This window comes from Barbatula barbatula, assembly GCF_947034865.1.
Source record: "Barbatula barbatula genome assembly, chromosome: 1".
In the NCBI taxonomy this organism is placed as follows: domain Eukaryota; kingdom Metazoa; phylum Chordata; class Actinopteri; order Cypriniformes; family Nemacheilidae; genus Barbatula; species Barbatula barbatula.
This window is the reverse complement of record NC_136766.1, coordinates 32,483,821-32,506,712: the sequence shown is the minus strand read 5'-3', so window position 1 is coordinate 32,506,712 and position 22,892 is coordinate 32,483,821. Positions and strand designations below refer to the sequence as shown.

Sequence of the window (22,892 nt, the reverse complement as noted above, 5' to 3'; positions counted from 1 at the left end):
AAAATATCTTCATTTGTGTTCAACAGAACAAATAAGAAACAAAATTCTCCTATGATAGTGAGTGGTCCAAGAACTGAACGTTCTTCCAAATATCTGTGTGTTCAACGGTACAAAGTAATCTATACAGGTTCGGAGGACGAGAGAATTTTCATTTCTGCGTGTCCCTTTAAAAACGGCAAGCTGGACCATTAAAAGCTGACATGCACACAGATGAAACTGAACGAACGAAAAACGCTGACACAGAAGAAGGAGCGAGTTTAAAGTTATAGTGGAAAATAACACGGATACAAAGATAAGAGCGAGCAAGACGTCCACAGAGAGCTCCTCCTCCTGGCCGCATACTAAACACACAAAAAAGTGAGAGTGGAGGGTGCGCTCCTAAGAAAAGAGATAAGTTTTGAAAAATTGATCTCTACAGCGCTCTTGAATATTTCATAAGCTCTCTCTCTTTCTCTCTGTAGCAGCTAATGCAGTTTTCATGCATCTGTGTTCTGTCCTCCTTTCCCTCTTTCATTCGTTCTGTCTTCTCCTCCTCCTCTCATGTACAGTACCGTGCACCCTGAGAGCATGTGTGTATGAAGACATACCCAGCTGTGACCCCCACACCTCTCGTAAAACATTTAAACCCAAGCTACTGTTCCGGCGACGGTCTCTCAACCTCGCATTATCCCATCGCTAAATCTTCAACACATATCACATTTATGTTCAACAATGCAATAAAACAACACGATTGCGTTCACATATTAAAGGTCACAATACAGAACAGTGTTTAGACAAATAGAGATACTGTTATAAATTATTATTAAGGCTAGAAAACATTGAGGGACTCTTGTGTTGTAAAATGTTTTAAAAAACTGAATTAAAAAACAATCTCATTGTGCAACAGATGTTGTTTAGCCAATAGATAACATCAACTAACAATAAACAGCATTTATTAATCTTAATTCATATTAATTTCAGAATTTACGAATACAATTGTTCAAATTAAACATTATAATCGTTACATGAGTTAATGCACAAAGATCTGATTGGAACCATTGTATGCACCATAACTAGTTTGTGCGTGTTTGCTAACGCATTTACTAATGTTAACTAATTCAACCTTATTGTGAAGTGTTACCAAATCATATTTCATTTGATTAAGACTGATTAAAGATTTACTTGCGCTGTGGCCACATTAAAAATACATGATGAGGTTGAGAGGTTCTGTTCTGATGGACTTTAAATGACGAGCGAAATAAAATCATGCAAAATAAAGCAGGTTTATCACAAGAGCTCTTAATGCTGGCCTGAACTTAGTTAGAAATGTCCATCCTTTACACAAGATCAAATGGTTGCATTGTATTAATTGCCTTTATATGTCTTTCAATGGCCTGTACAATTGCCAAACTGCAAGGTATATTACCAGTAAGATCTTTATCTGTGGAACTACTGGTTCCAATCGTTCCATAAATACATTTACATTTATGCATTTGGGAGACGCTTTTATCCAAAGCGACTTATATTGCATTACACTGCATTATCCTATACATTTATAGATAGGTATGTGCAATCCCCTGGGATCGAACCCACAACCTTGCGTTGTTAACGTGGTGTGTTAGCGCAATGCTCTTACCACTGAGCTACAGGAAAGCTGAGCTACAGGAATAGCTACATATAAACGGCTGTTATTGTAACATACTTAAATGCGATACAACTGTCTAGTAAAACCAACGATCAGGCAAGAAGTAGGACCCGTGTAAATATCGGAACAGCTACGAAAAAATCGGTCTGCTATGAATAAATGTAATAGTGTAGCAGGCGTGCGCTGTTTGTGTGACTATGGGACTTATTATGGAGTCCTAAATCGGTGGGTGCAGAAAACATGCTCTTTTTAGGGGTTGGTAACCTATGGTCCAACAAGGCACAGTAGACAAACACACTACAAGCCAAAGGGAACATGTTGAGAAACTTCATTTGAAGTTCTTCATGTTTGTGAAATTTGACTGTTTATACAGTATATGAGGCCTCATCCAGAAATGTTTGTGTTTCTTGAAAATTGACCACACTTACTAAAAGTCTACATGTTCCCAACACACCCGTCACACAGAACCACTCTCGAACCAATGACATCCTCACTTTTATTGTAAAAAAAAACGCAGGGTGCCCCCCAGTCTCCCCGAGAGGGGTTTTAGCACTTTGTCTCCAAACGGACAAAGACCAGCGAGATCTTGTCTTTTGAAGCACTCTTAAAGCACAGCGGCCGGGGTCTGACTCTCGTTGGCTAATGGAGGCACAAAGAAAAGGGCCTCTTAGGAACCGAGAGGCTCTGAATGAGAGAAGCGCCAGAAAGATTCGAGACTGACCATTGGCTGGCTGAATGCGAAGTTGAGGGCCTCGAACAAAAGATGCGAGTTCACGCCCCAATGAAGACGCTCTTCTGAAGGCCAAACATACATGTAGTCAAACAGATACACACGCAGGCCCCCTGAACCCCAGCCAAGCGGAACCTCATTCACAGAATAGAGGGGGGCGACTCTTTGACTCCGGCTCATGGGGCGACTGTGGTGTGCCAGGGTGGACGGACTTATGGTGACCTCAATGCCGTTCCATGTGACTGACAGTCAAATTTTAAAAAATATTGAGGTTCTACGACTAATCTTTGGGATTCCTTCTGGAAATTGTTCATGGAAGAAACTCTGTTGTCTTGAAAATGTATGTGTACTTTCAAGTATTGATGGGAACTATTACTCATTAACAATGTAACATTAACAAAATTAATATTTTCATGCTTGTTTAAAACTTGCCTCCATGATGGCTGGTTGATAGGATGTTCCAAGTACATACAGTCAAAATGACCCTTTTGGTTTAATATTTAGTCTTATGGATTTCAAAGAACTGTCAAACACCACTAATAAAAAAAAAAAATTAAAGGTCAAGTGTATGAAATTAAGCGGCATCTCCAATGAGGTTGCGAATTGCAACCAACTGCTCATTCCACCACTACGGTGCCTGACACAGAACTAAGACATTGACACGTTTATGCTACTTTGCCAATGGAGATTAAGTTTTTATGAAACGCACCCTCTAGAGCAGTTTGTCCGTTTAGGGCCACTGTAGAAACAACATGGCGAATACCATCAAAAGGGACCCGCGGTGCATGTATATGGAATATCTCAATTCTATGGTATTAAAAACGCAACGCTTCATTATGTAAGGTTTTTATACACCTCTGAACACAGTTCTATTTTTTATATGCTTTTCTGTCAGTAGTTCCTCCACAAATTACACACATCACCTTAAAGGTTTATCCACAATCACTCTTAATAGAAAGCAGAGCAAAGAAACATATCAACAAACAAACTGAGAAACTATTTGTTTGGTCATACCTGCATGAGGTGGGAGGGTACGGTCACCATAGCGACTGAGAGCGACGTGCGTAAGAGGCCTCGGAGGGCGTAAAGGAAGGTTGTGAGGGCGTGGCAGTGGGCGGGGTTATCCGCGCAGCACAGATCGTCCCCCCATAACGGGGATCCCAGACAGTGGAGACCCAAACGGAGGACATTTCGAACCTTAGACTATAGAAGTGAAGGAGAGATAAAAAAAGATTAGATTATGGATAAACATTACACATCACATACTGTAAAATACAAGATCTGAAATCCATTAGGATAAAAAAATCACTGTAGCTTTGGATGAAAGCGTGTGCTAAATGCAAATTGTATTATTTAAAATATAAAAAAATAGGTATTGTACATGTCGTCTAGTTAAAATCATTTGTATCGCTAATATACCACTTAATATAACATACAATTACTAACCAACGGTCAATAATTTGACAGTTAGTTGTGCTTATTATATCATTACAGCTCTTACAGAATGTTTTTATGATTTATTTATTCCTTATTTCTACACAGTTTTTTCATTTGTTATATCTCTAACGCCTATACTAATATATATTTACTGCTGCTTTGAAACAATGCGATATTGTCAAAAGTGCTGTTGAAAAAAATGTGAATGTATTCCAAGTCATTTTAATGACAGTAACAACTGGTATTTTGGAAAAACATAAAAAAATGTGCTGAAATATAGCAGTTATGCAATAAACTGTCCTTTAATATCATAATGATTCATTTCCGTGTTAAATAAGACATTAAACAATAAAACAATGTAGCGAAATTGTTAGAACCATAGAAAGTGACTGAATACGGGACAAATCACAGTGAGTTTATTCAAACGCTTGTGATGCCTGGAATAGGTCACATTACTTAGAAATGCAACAGGTGGATGAATGTTTTGAAAAAAGTGACTTTTCTATTTTAATAGGCAACACAAACACACCAATGAATCATGCACAATAAGACCAGAAGGGTCTAGCTTTGATATCATGTGGACTTTACCCAAGAAATCAGTCAATTAGAGCCTCTCGACAATTTCGCCATTTAATGCTTAGTTACAGATAGAGAGAGAGAGAGAGAGAGAGAGAGAGAGAGAGAGAGGTGGAAAGCAAACAGAACAGCACACAAATAGTATGTCAAACATAAGTGTGCAATGATTTGTGTAACCAAGTCAGCGGTGGAATCCTGTCTCTAGTGAAAAGTCTTTTGTCTTCAGGAGTGAGGGGTCATGTACCTCGAACCAATGAAACGAACAGCCCGGCCAAGAGCGCTCAACGCACGGTCAGACAGAACACTAGACCGAAAGTGATTGGACAGCATCTTCCAATCAGGACAGTTGCCTGACACGACCACAATGTGCCTGTCAACCTGAGAGCCAAAATGTCTGCTTCCAACAAGTGCCAACAAATTCTTGGCACATTATTCACCAACACCAGCCAAACCGAGGGGCCATGGGTAAGCGTTATGTCCTCTCTACAGTACACAAAGCCTGGGACAAAGTGACAGAGACTTGGGCTTTATTCACAGATTCTTCATCTGGGATATATAGTTGAGAGAGGACAACTGTCTCTGGTGACAGAATGGCACAGACAGGTTTAAATGTCTCAAAAATAAGGACGTTTTCGTATTTACGAGGTCCTAGAAGATGGAAACTTTTACAAACTCACACTTTCTCAATTCATTTTCAAAAAAGTTTGGAGAAGTTTGGTTACAGTAGGTGATTTTTGGATACCCACATACAGTAGTAATATGATTAAATATGTACATTTTTATTTAACGAACACATACGTTAACGATATCTTAGTAATAGTAATAAATAAAGGTTCATGGGACTCCAGCTGAAAATGGTCATTGTTTGGAATTGTCCACTGCCCAGCATCTGTCCACTGATGTTAACACCCTCCACGCCGTTCAACAATCACAAACATCTTAAGATAAATAAACCTCATTGTTAGACGTTAATAAAGATTCTGTAAGGCTGAGCTAGATGTTTCCAGAGGATGGTGTTCCTGAGGAACCTGCTTCCTCTTTTCTTTCAGCTAACTCCTTCTGTCATGTTTTACTCACAACATGGAAATATCTCAAACCAGACATCTAAATGTAAAAAGTACAGATTTGACCAGTCTTACAGGAATAGTTAACCAAAAGGGAATAGTCTCTTGTAATTTTCTCACACTCGCTGCAGATGTGATTGATCTTCAACCAGGCTCACAAAATGAATCTAGAGATGAAATTTATAAAAATGTTTTGAAAGATTTATAAAAATGTTACTAATACTATCGCATTAGAGCGATTAATTGAATCACTAATACCACAAGTCATTGGTTCTTGCCTAGATTATTAGTTAAATAATATTTTACTTCACAAATCTTTTTTGAATTTTAAGTTATCTACAGGGCTGGAAATGGGGGAATGGGAGGGGTGGTTGGTAGGTAGCTTTACCTCAACATTTTTAAGGATTTGCTTTTATCATAATATGGCGTCCAAATGCTACAGAAACAGAGCCATTTGTATCTGCATCTATGGTGCAAAAATAGAGAATAGGCCCCCAACTAAAGTCCCCCCCCGTAAAGCCATTACCTCGCCAAAAGTGACTTTTTTGGTTTCGATTACAATAATAATATCAATTGTTTTCTCTCTCCCACCTATCATTTCATTCAGAAGACATTAATTAACACACTAGGGTTGTTTAAATGACATTGATGTTTGTTCTTTTTTGAGCTTCGACATTTAGGGACCTACAGTATATACAGTATGCATGTAAAGTGATGGATATATTACTAAGAAGGTGTGTTCAGCAGTAGAAAGGAAGTCGTACAGCACATCTAGAATGGCATGAGGGTGAGTCAATTATGAGATTTATCATGTTGGGCTGAACTGTTCCTTTAACCTATAGAATGTTGTTGAGGTTAATTTAAACATGACTGGTTTGTCCCTACGCTACTTTGCAAAATCCCAGTGAATTGAGTCACCAGTCTGACAAACGTTTAGTCAGTCGTGTTGTTTCCCTGAGAGCTCATTCTGAGCATTCTTGCCTTTGTGCCCATGTGCTCTCAACCTTATCACATTCTGTGACCTCTGCCAACACCACGGCGCTGTTTGATGATGTCAGGGACTCATCAGTCGACTAATAGACAAGCGATCGAGGACTTTCACCCCGAGCCACTCTACTGCTGTAGCCTACAAATCGTCGCTGTCCTTCAAAAAATTGACTGTTTTGCAGGAAATGGAATATAAACGCTGTACTTTTTAATGATTGCATTCTCTGCTGTCAATGTTAACAAGCACGTTTGAATACTTTTTATCGGTTATATATTTGTGAAATCCAGTAACTAAAAAAGTTGACTAATAATAATGAATTACGTAGAAAAATAAAAATCACGAAATATGGAGAAGGACAGCAGCGAGATATACTAGGTTTTCAGTATTTTACATTAAAATGTGTTTTATGTTTTCCCAGTTTTAGATTTTAATGAATGTCAATGAATATAACCGCAGAAAAAAATTAAGAGACCATTCCAAATCAGCATTTCTAGATGTATTGTGGCCATTCCAGTCCAGTGTTTGTTGAATTTCAACAAAATCAAACCTCAGGGGTGACAAAGTCATCCAAATGCTATGTGAAAGACACAGGTTATCACATTAAAAAACTACATATTTATACAAATTTAGTAGTTGTGTATAGTAGCACACACACACACACATATTTATATTTATAGACCGTCAGACGGATAGAAACTTGAACTGCACTTTTAAAACAATAAACAACATTTTAAGACGCTCCCTAAGCCTCAAACAAACTTCACTGCCATAGTATTAACATAATTCAGTCAAAAGACGATGTCTTGAGTTCAGCACGTGACCGAAGTCACATTAACGCTACATAAAGTTGGAAACTGATTAAAAATAGCGAGTGTAACCTCCAGCGGCCCGGTCCCAGGAGCACTTCAGCAGATGTAGTGCTGATGTGGAAGTCAAGACAGGCTCTATCATGGGGCCGTTTCTGAGAGGGGTCCCCGGAGGGACCGAGCTCCCCTGCTTCTCAGCAGGAGCTAATGAATATGAACAGACAGAGGGCATATTGCCCAGTGTCTGTCTTGGCCTGTTTACCACAAAACTAATAGGACTCAGCTTTAAAGAGCAGGAACCCAAGGGACCCCGTCTCCCTCCTGAGAGCGATCCCAGCACAACATGGGGAAAGTGACAGGAGGACGAGAAAACACAGAAAAAGAGGAATCAAGCTTTTTATAGTTGCGCTTGAATTACTCGCAATTTGCTAATGATTACGAATCAGCCGCATTATAGAGACGTTCCACCAACTGAGACCAATCGATAGAACGACAAATGAAAGGTCTTGTAAAAACAAAGCCTGAGGCATAACATCGCCATTGTTTCAGAGGTGCGAAGGCCTAAGACCCTGTTAATTGTGCGTTTCATTGTAGCTCTTTTAATAGCTTCAGGGTGAACATTTCTCAGTGTGAGCCGACAGCTGACGAGCAGCTTTCTCAGAACGGGAGAAAAGAACAAACGGCAAAATAAAACGAGTGGACCAACCTGCGGTGTGGACCCGTCAAAGCCTTCCTTCCGGATGACCGACTGGATGGACCGGAGGAGAGCATGATAGGGAGATGCTAACAGGCTGAGAACAGCAGAGAGGAACAAAACATACAAATTACACACAAGAGGCCAACTGGGTGTGTAAATACAATATGACAAAGAGTAACATTTACATGCATTCATAAAAGAAACGAAGAAAAGAAAGCAAAGAATAGAAACATTTGGGCTTAATTTTGCACAATGAATGATATAACGGATCAAAACGGTGTTATTTAGAGTATGAAGCGTATGGTACAAAATGAACGAAACACAAAACTTAAGTTGTAATAAAATTTTATTTATCGGACAAAATTATTTGACATAAAAGCAAACTAAAGTGTATCATATTGAGGAAAATGGGGTTTATTTGAATAAACAAAAACCAGAACAACAAAAAGTGTTCAAAGTTTAAAGAAACAGTTCACTCAAAAATGAAAATTCTGTCTTCATTTACTCACCCTCGAGTTGTTCCAAAGCTTCTTAAATTTCATAGTTCTGATAAACACAAAGAAAAATAGCTGGAAGGATGCTTGTAGCCAAACAGTTCTTGGCCATTCATTTTTGAGTGAACCGTACCTTTAAGGGATCGTTGACTATATTTCCTGTTTCTTTAACTAAAGTCTACTTAAATGAAAAAGTTTTCGATGTCCGTTTCAAGGACAGAATGGCAACTTTCATACACTTTTTTTGCCAAGATACCGAAGTGTACTGTATGAAAGACACTGAAACTAATTTAAATAGTTCATCATGTCAACTTGCAGGAGAGCATGGCAAATCTTGTATAAAAAGGAAATACAGTCATACATAACATTCAGTGGACGTTAATAAATTAAGATCACTTATTTAGATGATGTCAAAAGCAGGCTTTCAAGAAAAAAAGCGTCAAGTAATGGGAGGCCTGTGCCCCAGTAGAGCTTTGAAGATACGCCCATGCTTAAAAACACATTTTGAAGTCATGGAATTATGCTTTGAAGCACATTTAGAGAAAATATTCTCTCTTTTATTGGTACCATGATTCCAATATTTGATACAAAAGGTATTATGCAAATATTACATACATATGTTGCTTTGCATACTGCTGGCATCCAGAGTGATATGGATCAGCATTTTATGGTTCATATCAGAGGGCTCTCTCAAATTATATCCTACATTTAGCTTTTTATAATAATGTTCATGTCGTTATCGGAATTATATTGTAACGACCGAAATGAAGAAACATATTTCAATGTAAATTTTGGCCACATCGTCCAGCCAAATAATTCACCTTAGAAATGCCGCGATGAAAGTTTTAAGCTGATCAAAGACAAAAATACAATTTGTGCCGTACTTATTTTGATTTGTTTAGGGAACCGTAATGATTCAACGCAGGTCAAACGCTGATGATGTCAGCGCACGCTTTAATCAATGGGCAAATGCCAGTGACATAAAGTGAGAATTGCTTGGATATCACAATAGCCTGTTGACTCAGGTAGTAACCCTGGCAACCATCCCCTATATGTAGACGCGGGGAAATACGACACTAATTAAATCAAATGAAATGAAATTAACGAAAGACTCGTTCCCCTCTGTCAGCTCCGGCGGGCCCTTGAGGTCTGCGGTGAGTTTGAGCGTGTATTAACGGGACATTGACTCTCATGGCAGTGACACAGCGCTTCTATGTTCAATCAGGGGTGAGATGTGACTTCCTAACAAGACCGCTCAAAACACTTGACCTCTTAGCACACTCTAATAAATGAGAATCTTTTACATTTCAGCACAATATTATGACACCTGTGAACGGCTATTCGGTTTGCTACGAAACACTGGCACGGCGATGTGTCTTGTGACGTCTTAACTCTCATTCTGGCTCACGCACTGTGCCGCTGTGCATGTAGCATAGATAGCCATCAATTACGCAGAGATGCAGAGGTGGACATGAAACACAAAACCACACACCCACTTCTGGCCCTCGCTCACAACTATTTGGCAATATTTTGATTTTGTGTCCATAATAAAGGTCAACGGGTTACCAACGTTGAAAATGTCTTCTTTTGTGTTCTGAGGAAGAAAGACAGTCATACAGGTTTGAAATAACACGTTGGTGATTAAATAATGAACAATGTTAATTTTGGGGGGGGAACGTTTTTTCCTTTTACAAATAAAAACTTGAGAGGTGGGGGGTCGGCGGAAACCAAAAGGCCACGCCCCCATTGGATCCGAGAGGCAGGGTGCGCAGCAGTCCAGCGAAGCGTGATCGCTTAAGGTGCCGTCCGTAGAGGGTAATGGCCGGCAGGTGAGCTAATTAAGATCACAGCAATGCCAGCGCGAGGGGGTGGGCATCCGTCTTAAACAACAGGCTTCGCTTTCACCTAGAGAGCAATTTGTGCCAATTACGGCACGTAGTGAAACGGAGCGATTTAACAGTCTGGAAATGGCATGGGGCTTTTTATTCTATGAACTGTGAAACGCGGAAAGACAATGAGGTTTTCTTTGCATCTCAAGACATTTGGCTGTTATTTATCCTTGCTGATTAATAGATTTCAAGCAGGTTTCGAGTCCTGCCTGGATCTCAGCTTCAACGCGACATTGCCCAGATGAGTTCTTCAGCAGTATGTCTCTAAACGCCACGCTGACAGAGCTAATGGCTAAAAGCTTTTATAACACGTCATAAAATGATGCAAGGAAACGCAGAGGAAGAACTAATGCTACGATTCCAAAAGCGGCATTTATGCAAACCGCAGAAGCCATCATGCCACAAGCTGTTCCACCGACGGACTCGGCACACAGGAACACACTTACGACACGAGTAAACACGGCTCAGGAACAGATCAACAGTTAGAAGACCTCTCTGTTTGTAGACACACAAAGCAAAGAGTAGCAAGGGCTCCAGATTGATTTGTTTGCACTGCGGCTGTGCCTTAGACTTTAATGTAACCAAACTACTGCCCGCTCTCCACGAGCAACCTCGCAACCTAAAAAGACGCAGCAAAATCCCTCAAAAACCAACCCCAGCGTCGGAAAACACGTGAGGTTCGGGGATGTTTTTACGAAACATTTATTAGGCTGGAGACCTACCATAAAATGAGATTGCGGAGATGTTCCTGAGAAACATGAGATTGTTGTTGAGGGAACATTTTCTTTTGACTGTTTGAGCTTAATAATATATTTTATTTGTTCAAACGAAAGTTTTATTATTTACTATGTCTGTCTCACAAGTACCTATACACTGCTGACGCTTGAGTTTCTAAGATGGATGTTTTACATGAACTGAACATTTGGAAATTCTAACTCTCGGAGTTGAATTACAGTCACTTTTAATGTCTTTGCACATACAGTCCAAAATGTGCGTGCGAAATATTCACACGAAAAAAATAAATATGATCTTAAGTCTTCGCGTTCGATATTTTCGTCTGTCATAACAAAATTCGGACCGGTTTCGATTTTCAGTGTTTTCCGACCTGTAGCTAGCATTTTGAGAGGTGTTTTGACAATTCAGAGCCACCATACAAGCGAATTGTAAAATCCTGGATGGCATCTAAGTCCACTTCGTCTCTCAGCACAAAGAGTTGTATGAGGAACAAAGTGCGGATTACAAAGCCATAGAATATAAAAAGAGAGTGTGGCAGATGATTGCGGAACAGATTGATAACAAGATAGTATGTACTGATTTTCTACCCACGCTGCCAAATCCAAGAAGACCATACCTCAACACTTGTGTAAACGTGACCAAAATCTGGGAGACCCGCAGGGTTTTGGAGTTCCCAGGGCTGTTCGTGGTCTCCGTCGGTCTGTTTGCAGTTGCGTTCAAGGGAGAAACTGAAATACTGGAGTTTCACGGGCGAAATAACAAAACGGATGGATGGCGGCAGATGGGTGTGAAAAAAAGTGACTCTCCCGGCCAAAAAGGGAGTGTAGACAGGTATTTATAAAAATGGAGGTAGAGAGTGAGTGAGGACAGACTATCTAGTAATGTACTGTCGATGGAGAGAAGCGAAGGATGAAAGGAGAGATAAGGAGAGAGGCAGAGCGACAGGCAGTATTGTTTTGCAAATGTTTTAGCAACGACAAGTTTTTAGGATGACGAATACTAAGAAACGCATACGAAAATTTCAGACTGTATGTGCAAAGACACTTTACTACATGTCGGTAGATCCAGCAACCTAGACATCGGCATACAATATCATATAATAAAAATATTGTAGAATTAGTCATCTTTGTAGTAGGGATCGGCAATATATCTGTTTCTAGATATTAAGTAGATATTTGCGATTAAGATACAAAATGACAGAAGATTGTACATTTAGAATATTGTTGTAAATGAAGATTCATGTACCAAAGACAATTTTACTTTTTCATCACTTCAAGGTCTTAAGACCTTTTTTTAGTTACGGTCACCATATAGTGATTGTATCTGTTTTTTATATTTCTAAAAAATACATTTTCTTCATAATATATTAATTCATTTTGAGTAAGCTCATTTATTATTTAAAGATTTTAAGTGTGTTAATGTTATAGTGACCTGGTATGAGGCTGTCTTGACATTTATTATTTTAATTGTCAGCTGGATATTTTTTGAAGAGCACAATAAATGCCCCCTCACTAGCCCCCCAGAGCGGCCCTGAGTGAAGGTGACAATTTAATCAATTAATCTGCAAAATGTGATTATTTATTAAACAATTAATCATCAGAGTGTGTATGTTAATTTAACAAAAAAATCCTACCAGGTCTACATGTTTATATTTCACTAGAGTTATTATAGTTTTGATTTTAGTTTTATTAATATAAAAAATTAGCTTTTGTTTTTAGATGTTTTGTTTTTATGGTAATATTTTTATTTATTTTAAATTGAGTTCATTCTTATGTTGCTTTATAATAATAGTACATTTTGTATTTTAATTCAAGTTCAGTTTTTGTTTATTATTATAAATTATTAAAAAACTTGTTTCAGTTTATTTTTTAAGCAAAATTTTCCCTTAAGTTAAGTTTTTCCAATAATGTTAGTTCAATATTTATTTAATTTCAATTAACAGAAACGTTTTCAAAGTTTTCAAATAACCATCACATACCAACCATAACAAATGGTTTGCACTGAACCTTTTGCTTGCTCTATCCATATCCCACTTTTTAAATTGGGGAAAATCTGCTTTTTTAATTTGCCAAAGAGCCAAAGACAAAACAATAAGACATATATTGAATCACATCAAATTTTGGCAAGATATCGCTCTTAAAGGAATGTTGCCCACCTGTTCTTAATAGGGATGTGAGTACAACCCTTCAGTGTTACTCACCTTGATTCTGTAGTTGTTGGCGTTTCCTGTAGTGCATAAAAACTGTGACACTTGACCGCTTGTCGAACCTCGGGCTCCATCGTCTTTGACACGTCATAGTAATGTCCAAACCTCACCGATGAAGCCAGTGCAGTCTTAGTAAGAGATGACAGAAAGAGAGTGCATACTTGCATCAATCTGACATTGAAAAAATCAATGCACAAATTTACGAAATTTGAAATTGGCTTTAAAATAAACCATATCAGTGTATTTATTGATTTCCAAACATAAAGAGAATCCAAATTTAAGTCCCCTGAAAGTACAAAATGGAAAAAAATGGAAAACTGGAAAGTACCAATATTGACAAGTACCACATACATGGAGAAGTATGTACTAAACCAACAGCTAAAGTGAAATGAAGTCAGTTTGAAAATACAAAAGACTGTAACTGTGGCACCACTGATGGTTCAACCATTGTTGGTCAGATGAAACCCTGTTGATTCACTAAGCCACTGAGAACATAATCACTTTGTGACAAGACTGACCGCTCAGGCTTAGAAAAACACACTTGTACGCGGGCAGATGTTTTCCTGAAGTTCTGAGGGGGTCTGGATTCTCCTCCAAAGTTTCTAATGAGCGGGGAGGTGTGAGGTGAGCCTCTAATCTTCTCCTGATCTGGATCAGCGACTCTTCTGTCTCCCAGCGCCTCCTTCGGAGTCTGACAGCTTGGCGCTCATCCTCGTTTAGCGGGCAGGTCGGGTCGACCCCTTTAACGTTACGGGACAGGTTTTGACTGCCTGAACTTTGATCTGGTGTCTGCACTGAGGAAGAGAAAGGAGGGGAGCTTTATATTTGGGATGCAAATCCCTACTAGATTTACTGGTGCTTTGTGAAGAAGACTGAGGAATGAGAAAGGTTAAGCAGGGTAAGTATGTCCTCTGAGACAGAGGAGGAATGGCTGTCGGAGAAAGAGGAAATAAGAAAGTAAGTTGGAAAACATCCAAGAAGAAGAAAACAGATGAGAGATGTGGCAGAAATTGTGAAAGTCGTCCAAAAACGAGTGAAATCTTCAGGGACTCACTGGGGTCCCCCCTAATCTCCATAGCAATCTGGATTATGGGTTGATGGGGAGAAGTCTTTTCTCAAAGCGGAAGAAAGAGGGGGCGTGCGGACGCCACTGCGAGGGCTATGAAGGGATTTGGGGGTGCTGGAGGCTGCTGGTTCATTGTAAAGGCTTTGGGGTTGAATAGAACCTCCATGTTCTCTTGTCTACTCCGGTTTTAAATCCACCTATAACCAGCTAAGCGTAAGTAATCCACCTAAACTGTGAATGAAAGCAGGCAAAGCCCATTCACAGCGCTGGGTGGGAAGGAATTGATATATTTATTACAGCACGCTATTTTTCCCAGAACAGCCTTTATAAAACAGCGTCTGTGATGGAGACCATGCTTAAAGATAGACTCGGAAAAGTGGGGAACGACACGGTGGAGACGGAACACAAAGTGTTGGATAGAATTGGTCCTTGGAAAACAATGAAAATCCAATGCCTCGATTTCCCATTGAAATTATCAATGATAAATACTACAACACCCAATTCAGATCCCGAATCTGAATATTGTGCCTCAAGACGTTACCAGAATATTTCCGAAGAGCTTATTCAAATCTTGAGCATGTTCAGTAATAAATTCATAGTAGACTGAACTGTTGACATAACAAATATCTAAATCCTAAATTTTGCTCCCAATAACATCAATGACTAAAGCTATTTTACAGTTCATGAGAAGAGTTCATTTGTCAATGTGTGGCACTGTATAATGGGACAGACCTGAACTTTGGCTTGGTTTTGATACCGCCAGGCGATTGTCATGGTGTCCTGGTTCTCTGGGTCACATGGTTTAGCTTGACCTTCTTTCATCTTTACACTGCCAACATCATCCACAATTGGGGAAGGAAGTTCCTACAGATTTACACATAAACAGATAACAATTAACTTAATGCCATATTCAGAATACAGTATTATAATATTAAGTTAAAAAGGTTTCACTTGAATTTTTATAATGACAACAACTTAATTTGCATAAAAGAAAAATATATTAAGTATAGTGGTCTTACGAAATAACAAGAATCAACGTTTGATTTTAACAATTAATTTCAATATGATTGAAATCTCTTACTTACTGTCTTACTACGACAATATTAAAGATCTTTTTATGTAGCCTACTTTGCTGTGTATAAAAATAACTATAAAATTGATTTGCTAATATCTGAAATGCGTCAAGATGTTATAGCAATGTTGAAGGACATGAGCGATGTTATCTGGTTTTAAGATGAATTCGAAATTATGATAGAGTTTGTAAAGAAATGTTTTATTCAATTTATTTACTTTTAAAGAACTTATTCATATGATGTGATTTAATTTCCGTTTTTCCTACTGTCTGTGCAAATGTGAAATTACGAGAAACACGTAAACTGGAGCGCATATGGAAACATACCCAATTAGAGGTCTTTAAAAGGGTGTGGAAAGAGAGTGCAAACTGTTATAAAAAGAACACTAAAAGCAGCAAAGGCTGAGCATCTCCTTAACCTCATAGAAACCAAACAAAAACAATCCAAGGATTTTATTTAGCACATTTGCTAAATTTACAAATAAACAGACATCTCCTCACCTGGTTATTCCGCCGCACCTTGGTAGCAATGAATTCTAGACATTTTTTACAGAGAAAATCAAAAACATACGAGACAAAATAGTAAAAGCTCAACCTCCAAGTCCGTCCTATGAATTAGAACCAGAAATCACACAAAAATAAAAGATACAGTGTTTTTCACCTATAAAACGGGAACATTTTATTAAACTTAATCGAAACCTACAAATGTTTATTAGACCCCATGCCAACCAAATTATTAAAAGAGTAACTACCCGTTTGCAATTGAGTCCATTTGTTACATTATCAGCTCGTCAATTAATCTAGGCCATGTCCCAGGACACTTTAAGATGGCCGTCATTAAGCCTCTTATCAAGAAACTTGGACCCCAATGAACTAAGAAACTATAGACCGATTTCAAATCTCCCTTACCTGTCAAAATACTAGAAAAGGTAGTGTCCACTAAGTTCTTTCTTACAAAAAAATCACTTTAAACCGCATCATAGTACTGAAACTGTGCTTGTTAAAATTACAAACAACCTGCTTATAGCATCAGATAAAGGTAACATCTCACTCCTAGTCCTGCTTGACCTTAGTGCTGCGTTCGATACCATAGACCATAACATACTTCTAGATCGCTTACACAATTATGCCGGTATTGAGGGACAGGCACTACAATGGTTCAGATCTTACTTATCAGACAGACATCAATTTGTCCATTTAAATGGGGAATCATCAAATCTAACGCAAGTAAATTATGGATTACCTCAGGGATCGGTTTTAGGACCCTTTCTATTCTCCACATACACTTGATAGACACGTAACCAGAATATTTTGGATTATAACCTGCAAATTGAATGCGGCACTGTTACTCTAACAAATACAGTAAAATATCTAGGTGTTATATCAGACAGCAACCAGTAATTTCAAATTCACATCTCAAATAATACGAAAACAGCCTTCTTCCAACTTAGAAATGTTGCCAAATTACAAAAAATTATATCTGTTGCTGACGCAGAGAATTTTATTCATGCATTTGTGACCTCAAGACTTGACTACTGTAATAAAGTAAACTACTTAGTGGCTGTCCTGCATCATCAATAACCCAACTACAGTTAATTCAAAATGCAGCTGCCAGAGTTAGAACTCCAGTAGATACCATCACATAACCCCAATGTTATAAACCTTTCACTGGCTACCCTTTAAATATTGTATTGACTTTAAAGTTTTTGAATCACTTATATAGCCTTAAACGTTTTAGCCCCTACCTACCTAACAGAGCTTCTATCGCACTACAACCCATCAAGCTCCCTAAAATCTCAAAACTCCAGACTTATGATAATACCTAGAATAACTAAATCCACCAAAGGGGGTCGAGCTTTCTCATACCTAGTACTGGAATAGCCTTCCTGATACTATTCGAGGATCAGACACTCTCCCATTTTAAATCTAGATTAAAGACACATCTTTTCAGCCAAGCATTCACTTCATGCAAAATATAAAAAAAGGATTTAAAAAATTATGATTTATAAAATAATGTCTTTTTACCTGTCATTTTGAAAAAAAAATATTTGTGGCACATTTGTATTTTTGAATGAATAAATGCATGATTGATTCCTACAGTCGTTTCAAAATTATAGTAAAGGGCAAGTCTGACGTTTTTTAACAACAGAGATGATGCTGAAGTCATTAGTGGCAAGAAATGTCAGAAGGAAGGTGGGGTCTGCCTCACTTAGGGGAATTTACATACAGACTACCAAAAACAGAAAGCTGTTTCACAAATAACAGGTCAATGCAAGTACAGTCTGAAGGGCAACAACAGGACCTCATTAAACTCATGTTGACTGGGGGCCAATCAGGGCCAAGAGAACGACAGAGATACTCCTGTCCACAGTCATTAAGGTGAAACTCGTTAACGGATACAGGTAACTCCCTGAGCACCCACACAAACATTTATGTTTAGTCTATGAAATCCAGGGTGGGGAGAGAGAGAGAGAGAGAGAGAGAGAGAGAGAGAGACCATTGGATTTGTTCTAAATGCATTTGCGCACTACTTACTACACACCCAAATATGAAAATTCTGACATGAATTACTCGCTCTCAAGTTGTACATGTTTTTGTTGGTTGGACACAAAAAAGATATTTGGAAGAATGTTATTAACTTACAGTTCTGGGGCACCACTGACTACCATAGTAGGGACATTTTAAATGGTAGTCAATGGTGCTCAAGAACTATAAGCTAATAATTCATGTCAGAATTTTCATATTTAGGTGTGTAGTAAGTAGTGGGGAAATTTTGTGTTTAACAGAACAAAATAATATACAATATTACATTCTACGGTAGTCAATGGTGCCCCAGAAATGTTCCAAATATCTTTCTTTGTGTTGAACTGAACAAAGAAATGTTGACATGTTTGGAACAACCTGAGAGCTAGTAATTCATGTCAGATTTTTCATTTTTAGCTGTAAGTTTCCCTTTAAATATTTCCAATTTAGTAAATAAAAGATTGTGAAAACAAGTATCCTTAAGGAAAAATATCCTGGTCGAGGACAAGTGAAATGTCTTATCCGATCAGATGAGTAAAAAAAACCCAGCGGATATTACTTATGGATTGTTCGTCTCATCACATTGGAAATGGAAGGTCAACTTGAGGGCATTGCATTGTGGGATACATACCAGCACAGTGTGATCCGTCTGTATTCTGCTGATTTTGCCAAATGTATTAGGTCATTGGGATTCTCGATGCATACAAAACATGCGCATGCCACACAATATACATACAATACTTTTAATATAAGTACTACAGTAAGAAGTTTATGTAGTAAAGCATGTTGTTTTGGTTAGAACATTAGGACATAAAAGTTAAGGCAGTTCTAAAGCAGTCATAGACCTACAGAATAAATACAGAAATAAACCAAATCTGTCAGCTGTCTTGAACTGGGATAATTCATTCATGCATTGCGTGATCCTCTGCTACACCTGCCTACTCTTTGGTAAATCTGAAGATAAGTGTATCATGTTTTATTATGTTGAGACTCATTCAAATGTAAACAACGGGTCGTAAGTTACAATACAACAAAACTTTTCCAGAACTTGGACGCACCAAATGTGAACACTCGATTTCATCGTCTGAAGTAAAGCGTGCTTTGTTCTTACCTGCATGATCTCATCAGGGTGATCCCGGGCAGATGCCAGGAAGACTTCATGTCCGCACACAACGCCCTCTGCCAGGAAGTACTTGAGCAGCATGCGAGAGTAGCTGTCATAGCGGTCCTCCTCTGTAAAAACATATCAAGCACAATTGCTTTAAAACACAGAGCATCAGGTTCTCCAGACGTTTCTCCTGACAGACGAATGGTCAGAGAGCTGTGATCAGATCAGAAACCCAACAGAGAGACTGAGCACGACTTCAGATGAAATAAGAGAAACTGCTCAGTCTGGTTGCTAGTAATGCCGAACGCTTCAGTCTCCGTCATAAAAGGCGCAATGTCTGTCTGACAGTGAGATTGGGGAGGACGGTATGACTGAAGCTGAAGTGTAATGGATTTAATGGTCACTCCATCATCACAGGGGCTGATGGGAAGGTGAGTGCCGGCTACGTCACAACGACTGAACGCAACACATATAAAGTTGAAAAACACTCGTTTGGATGAAAGGTACATGTCCGTTTCAGAGCTTAACCGGGGTAAAGAACAGTAAGCAACAGTTCATGTTTGTCTACGTAAAGATGAAGCATTCTACTGAAAGTTAAAACTGCAATTTGGAATTTTTGTGTCTAGATATATCGCCATCTCTGTTTGAAAACTAAAATTACAGGTTAGTTTACGTTCTTAAGGGGGACTGAAGTCAACTAATGTTGAGCTGACATTTCCAGCAAAATGGCTTATATTTTTACATGCCAACACAGTCTCAAGGCAATTCGTGGCGATATGTAGTATCCTATCATTTGTGTTGATGTATTTTTTCGTGTTACTCTGCACGACTATTTTTGACCAATTTCATGTATTTTAATGTTTTATATGTATAAATATATATCAATGCAATCTGATGGTAATTCGTACCTATCTTTTACAAGGTGGCTCATTTGTGCGAGTTCCTGATTCCACTGTGACGTTAGGTTCAGGGGCGGGTTGGGGGGACTTTTACCGTTGCTTAACAACCTCGTAAAATGCGTAGTTTTAGCAAAATTGGCCTTTGTGGCTTTGATTATAGTGTTGAGTGGTGTGAGGGGTTCTTATAGACATCTTGTGAGACATGTAGACTTCCTCTTTTATCAGGTTCCGAACAAAAAGTGATAATGACACAAAAATAATCGTGCTGACTTGCACTGGAAAAACCAAACGAAAAAAGGTTATGGATCGTGTCTTGGATAACATGTATTACTATTAGAAATACCTTTAAGTTACAATGCTAAAAAATTAAAGCATTTCAATATTGTAAATATTAAGCCTTTAATTGGTTTGTAAATACAAGTAAATAAAATGATTTCCTGAATGAATGGCATAGTTTTGAGCTTGAATTGTCATTGAGAATTTCCAAGCATTCAAATTAACTTATAAAAGTCGCAAATAATAGTGGCCGATATTTTCATCACATTGACCGATATATATCTTTAAATTCGTCTGCTTAATCTTTCCGTTCAGCTACCTTAGTTAGTACAGTAATGTACCTCGATCAACCCTTTAAATAGTTTAAGAGAATTGAAGTAAAGTGTAAGATGTTACGAACCTCGGAGACTCTGAGATGTTAAACTAGCCTCCCCAGAACCATATATCATTGAAGTAAATGAAAGAAAATGGTAAAGACTGCAAATGGATTGTCTTTGTACTTTTGTCCACACATGGTGGCAAATGTGGGCCATAGCATCCAACCAAAAGAGGCTTTTAATACTCTCCTATTGAAAATCCTTCCTTTCCAGCCGACACTTCATAGCTCTAACTTCCGTTGGGAATTTACATAAATGGGCCACTCAGAAGAACCTGACATTCATCCTCTTCCTCTCCAGCACACACACAATGACAGTTTTAACTTCTCATTCTTTGGGACGAACACCCTCAAACCCACAAAGGTCCACAGCTTCTGCCTGACCTCTCAAAGATTCCTCCGACAGCAGGAGAGAATGATGGGCATCACGTCCGCTTCCTGGTTTTGCCTACAGACCTGGATGCCTCTCATATTCCATCCCCAGCAAAAAATTCCTCAGCTCTTCAATTTGTCATTGGAAGAACTCCCCTCACTCTTATTGATGTGTTTCTAGGTCAGCAGGCCTTTGTGGCTTTCGGCAGCCCCGACAAAGACACCCAGATGGGCCCACTCGAGATGGGTCCTATTGTGGTGCCGTTTCTATGGCGCCTTACAAATGAAACCTGCGGGTGCTATTAGCCTAGCGGGGGTGTTTGGGGGCGTGATGGGATGTGTTGGGGGTGAATATCTCCACTATAGAAACTTTGGCACATATCAGTCACCCAAGAAGCTCTAGAGGTGGGACATCGAGAGGTTTCCTCTCTTTTTTCATGCCGACAGACTCTTTGCTCTTTTTGTGGGAGAACCGCTTAAGTAGCGTGTTTGTAAGACAGTAGGAGCCCGTGAGTGTGACACAGTGAGTCAGTCACTCAAAGCTGCAGGGGAAATTTGGGTCAACATTTCTGCCCTCCTGGTTCCATATGTTTGCCGTCTGAGTCCCAATGATTCACAATGGCACCCGTGGTACAAAACGGAATTAAACGTGCAACCTCTTGAGCCGTAACATCTAGCATTTCTTTTTGCATTACATTACTATTGCACTTATATATTATAGACAGCACTCGAAACACCGTAAAAGACCATGAACAATCCACTTACGATGAAGTATAAAGGGAACAAAAGAATGGAGAGAATAGAAATTAGGAGGTAAATATATAAGATCCTCATGAATATATGTTTTGAAAATAACAGGCCACGGTGAGTTAGCTGTTCTGTGTTGAAGGTTTGAAAGTAACTCATACCCAAAGGAATTGATGGAAGTCATGCACATTTCACCAAAAGGTCACATTTTTTTTATAAATGTGATAAGAGTAAAAGTTAGAAAGTCTGCCGCAATAACATAAGAAAAATACCTGTTAATTCAATAAAATATCTAAAGCACTAATATGATCAGGGCTAACAAAGAGCTCGTACAGCCATTATGAAGAAACAACATATTTTATTTTCAACATTAACAGATACATCTTTGTGTTATAAAATTATTTTTATTTGTGTATCTGCACATGACAACTATATCATACATCATGTGTAAGGTTTGGGTCACCTACTAATTCTCTTGACTAATATATTTTCCACATTTTAGAATAACAGTAAATGTATAACACTTTAAATTCCCATCAATTCTGGGCTGTTGTTGGCTGCTTTTCTTTATTATTTGATGCATTTTTAGATACTATTTTAGTTTTTTACAAAAAAAAGCCTACATTTTCATAAGAACGGGATTTATATAATAACAAACATAAATCTATCTAATCAAACGACGCATGTGAATTTCCGAAACAAGCTCGTTAGGTGTGATCAACATTATACTGTGCTGCGCAGACCACTTTGCATTAGACATTGAAATACCGCGAGAGCCCACTGCTCCGTGAACTTTAGAATTACTCTCGCGGTACTTTGATGTCATAAATCGACTGCTCTACGCAGGGCCACATGAAGTCCACAAAACGTATATAAAACAGCGCATCGCTGCTTACCCACAAGCAGCAGCGTGCCCACTGCCAGTCCACCACCTACGAAAGAAAGAGCATACGAATATGTTTTATAAAAGACTAAGAATTTGATCCTGCATTTCACAATCAATGTCAACGCATACATAACAAAATAATACACCGTTTCATGTGACATCACACGAAACACAACTATACATTGATCGTATACGCCTTAAAGAGTAATCATACCGAGTTAAACCTCGTTTATATGTTATTGATGAGACGGGGAGCCTCCTCTATATACTATTGCAAGCGTGACGACGTCTGTAAATGCATCATTTATTATCTATTCAGAA

The 22,892-nt window shown here is 38.6% G+C and overlaps 1 protein-coding gene across 1 annotated transcript in view; it reads right to left on the bottom strand.

Moving 5' to 3' along the window:
• The window catches only part of elp4 (elongator acetyltransferase complex subunit 4), a 48,885-nt gene that overhangs the window by 25,690 nt on the left and 303 nt on the right, over positions 1–22,892 (bottom strand). Inside the window, exons 2-7 of the mRNA XM_079450199.1 lie at positions 22,582–22,617; positions 19,019–19,140; positions 15,045–15,176; positions 13,241–13,374; positions 7,932–8,016; positions 3,369–3,557 (exon numbers count right to left, since the gene is read on the bottom strand). Of these exons, the coding sequence (XP_079306325.1) occupies positions 3,369–3,557; positions 7,932–8,016; positions 13,241–13,374; positions 15,045–15,176; positions 19,019–19,140; positions 22,582–22,617 (698 nt within the window). The remainder of the gene's footprint in view (positions 1–3,368; positions 3,558–7,931; positions 8,017–13,240; positions 13,375–15,044; positions 15,177–19,018; positions 19,141–22,581; positions 22,618–22,892) is intronic.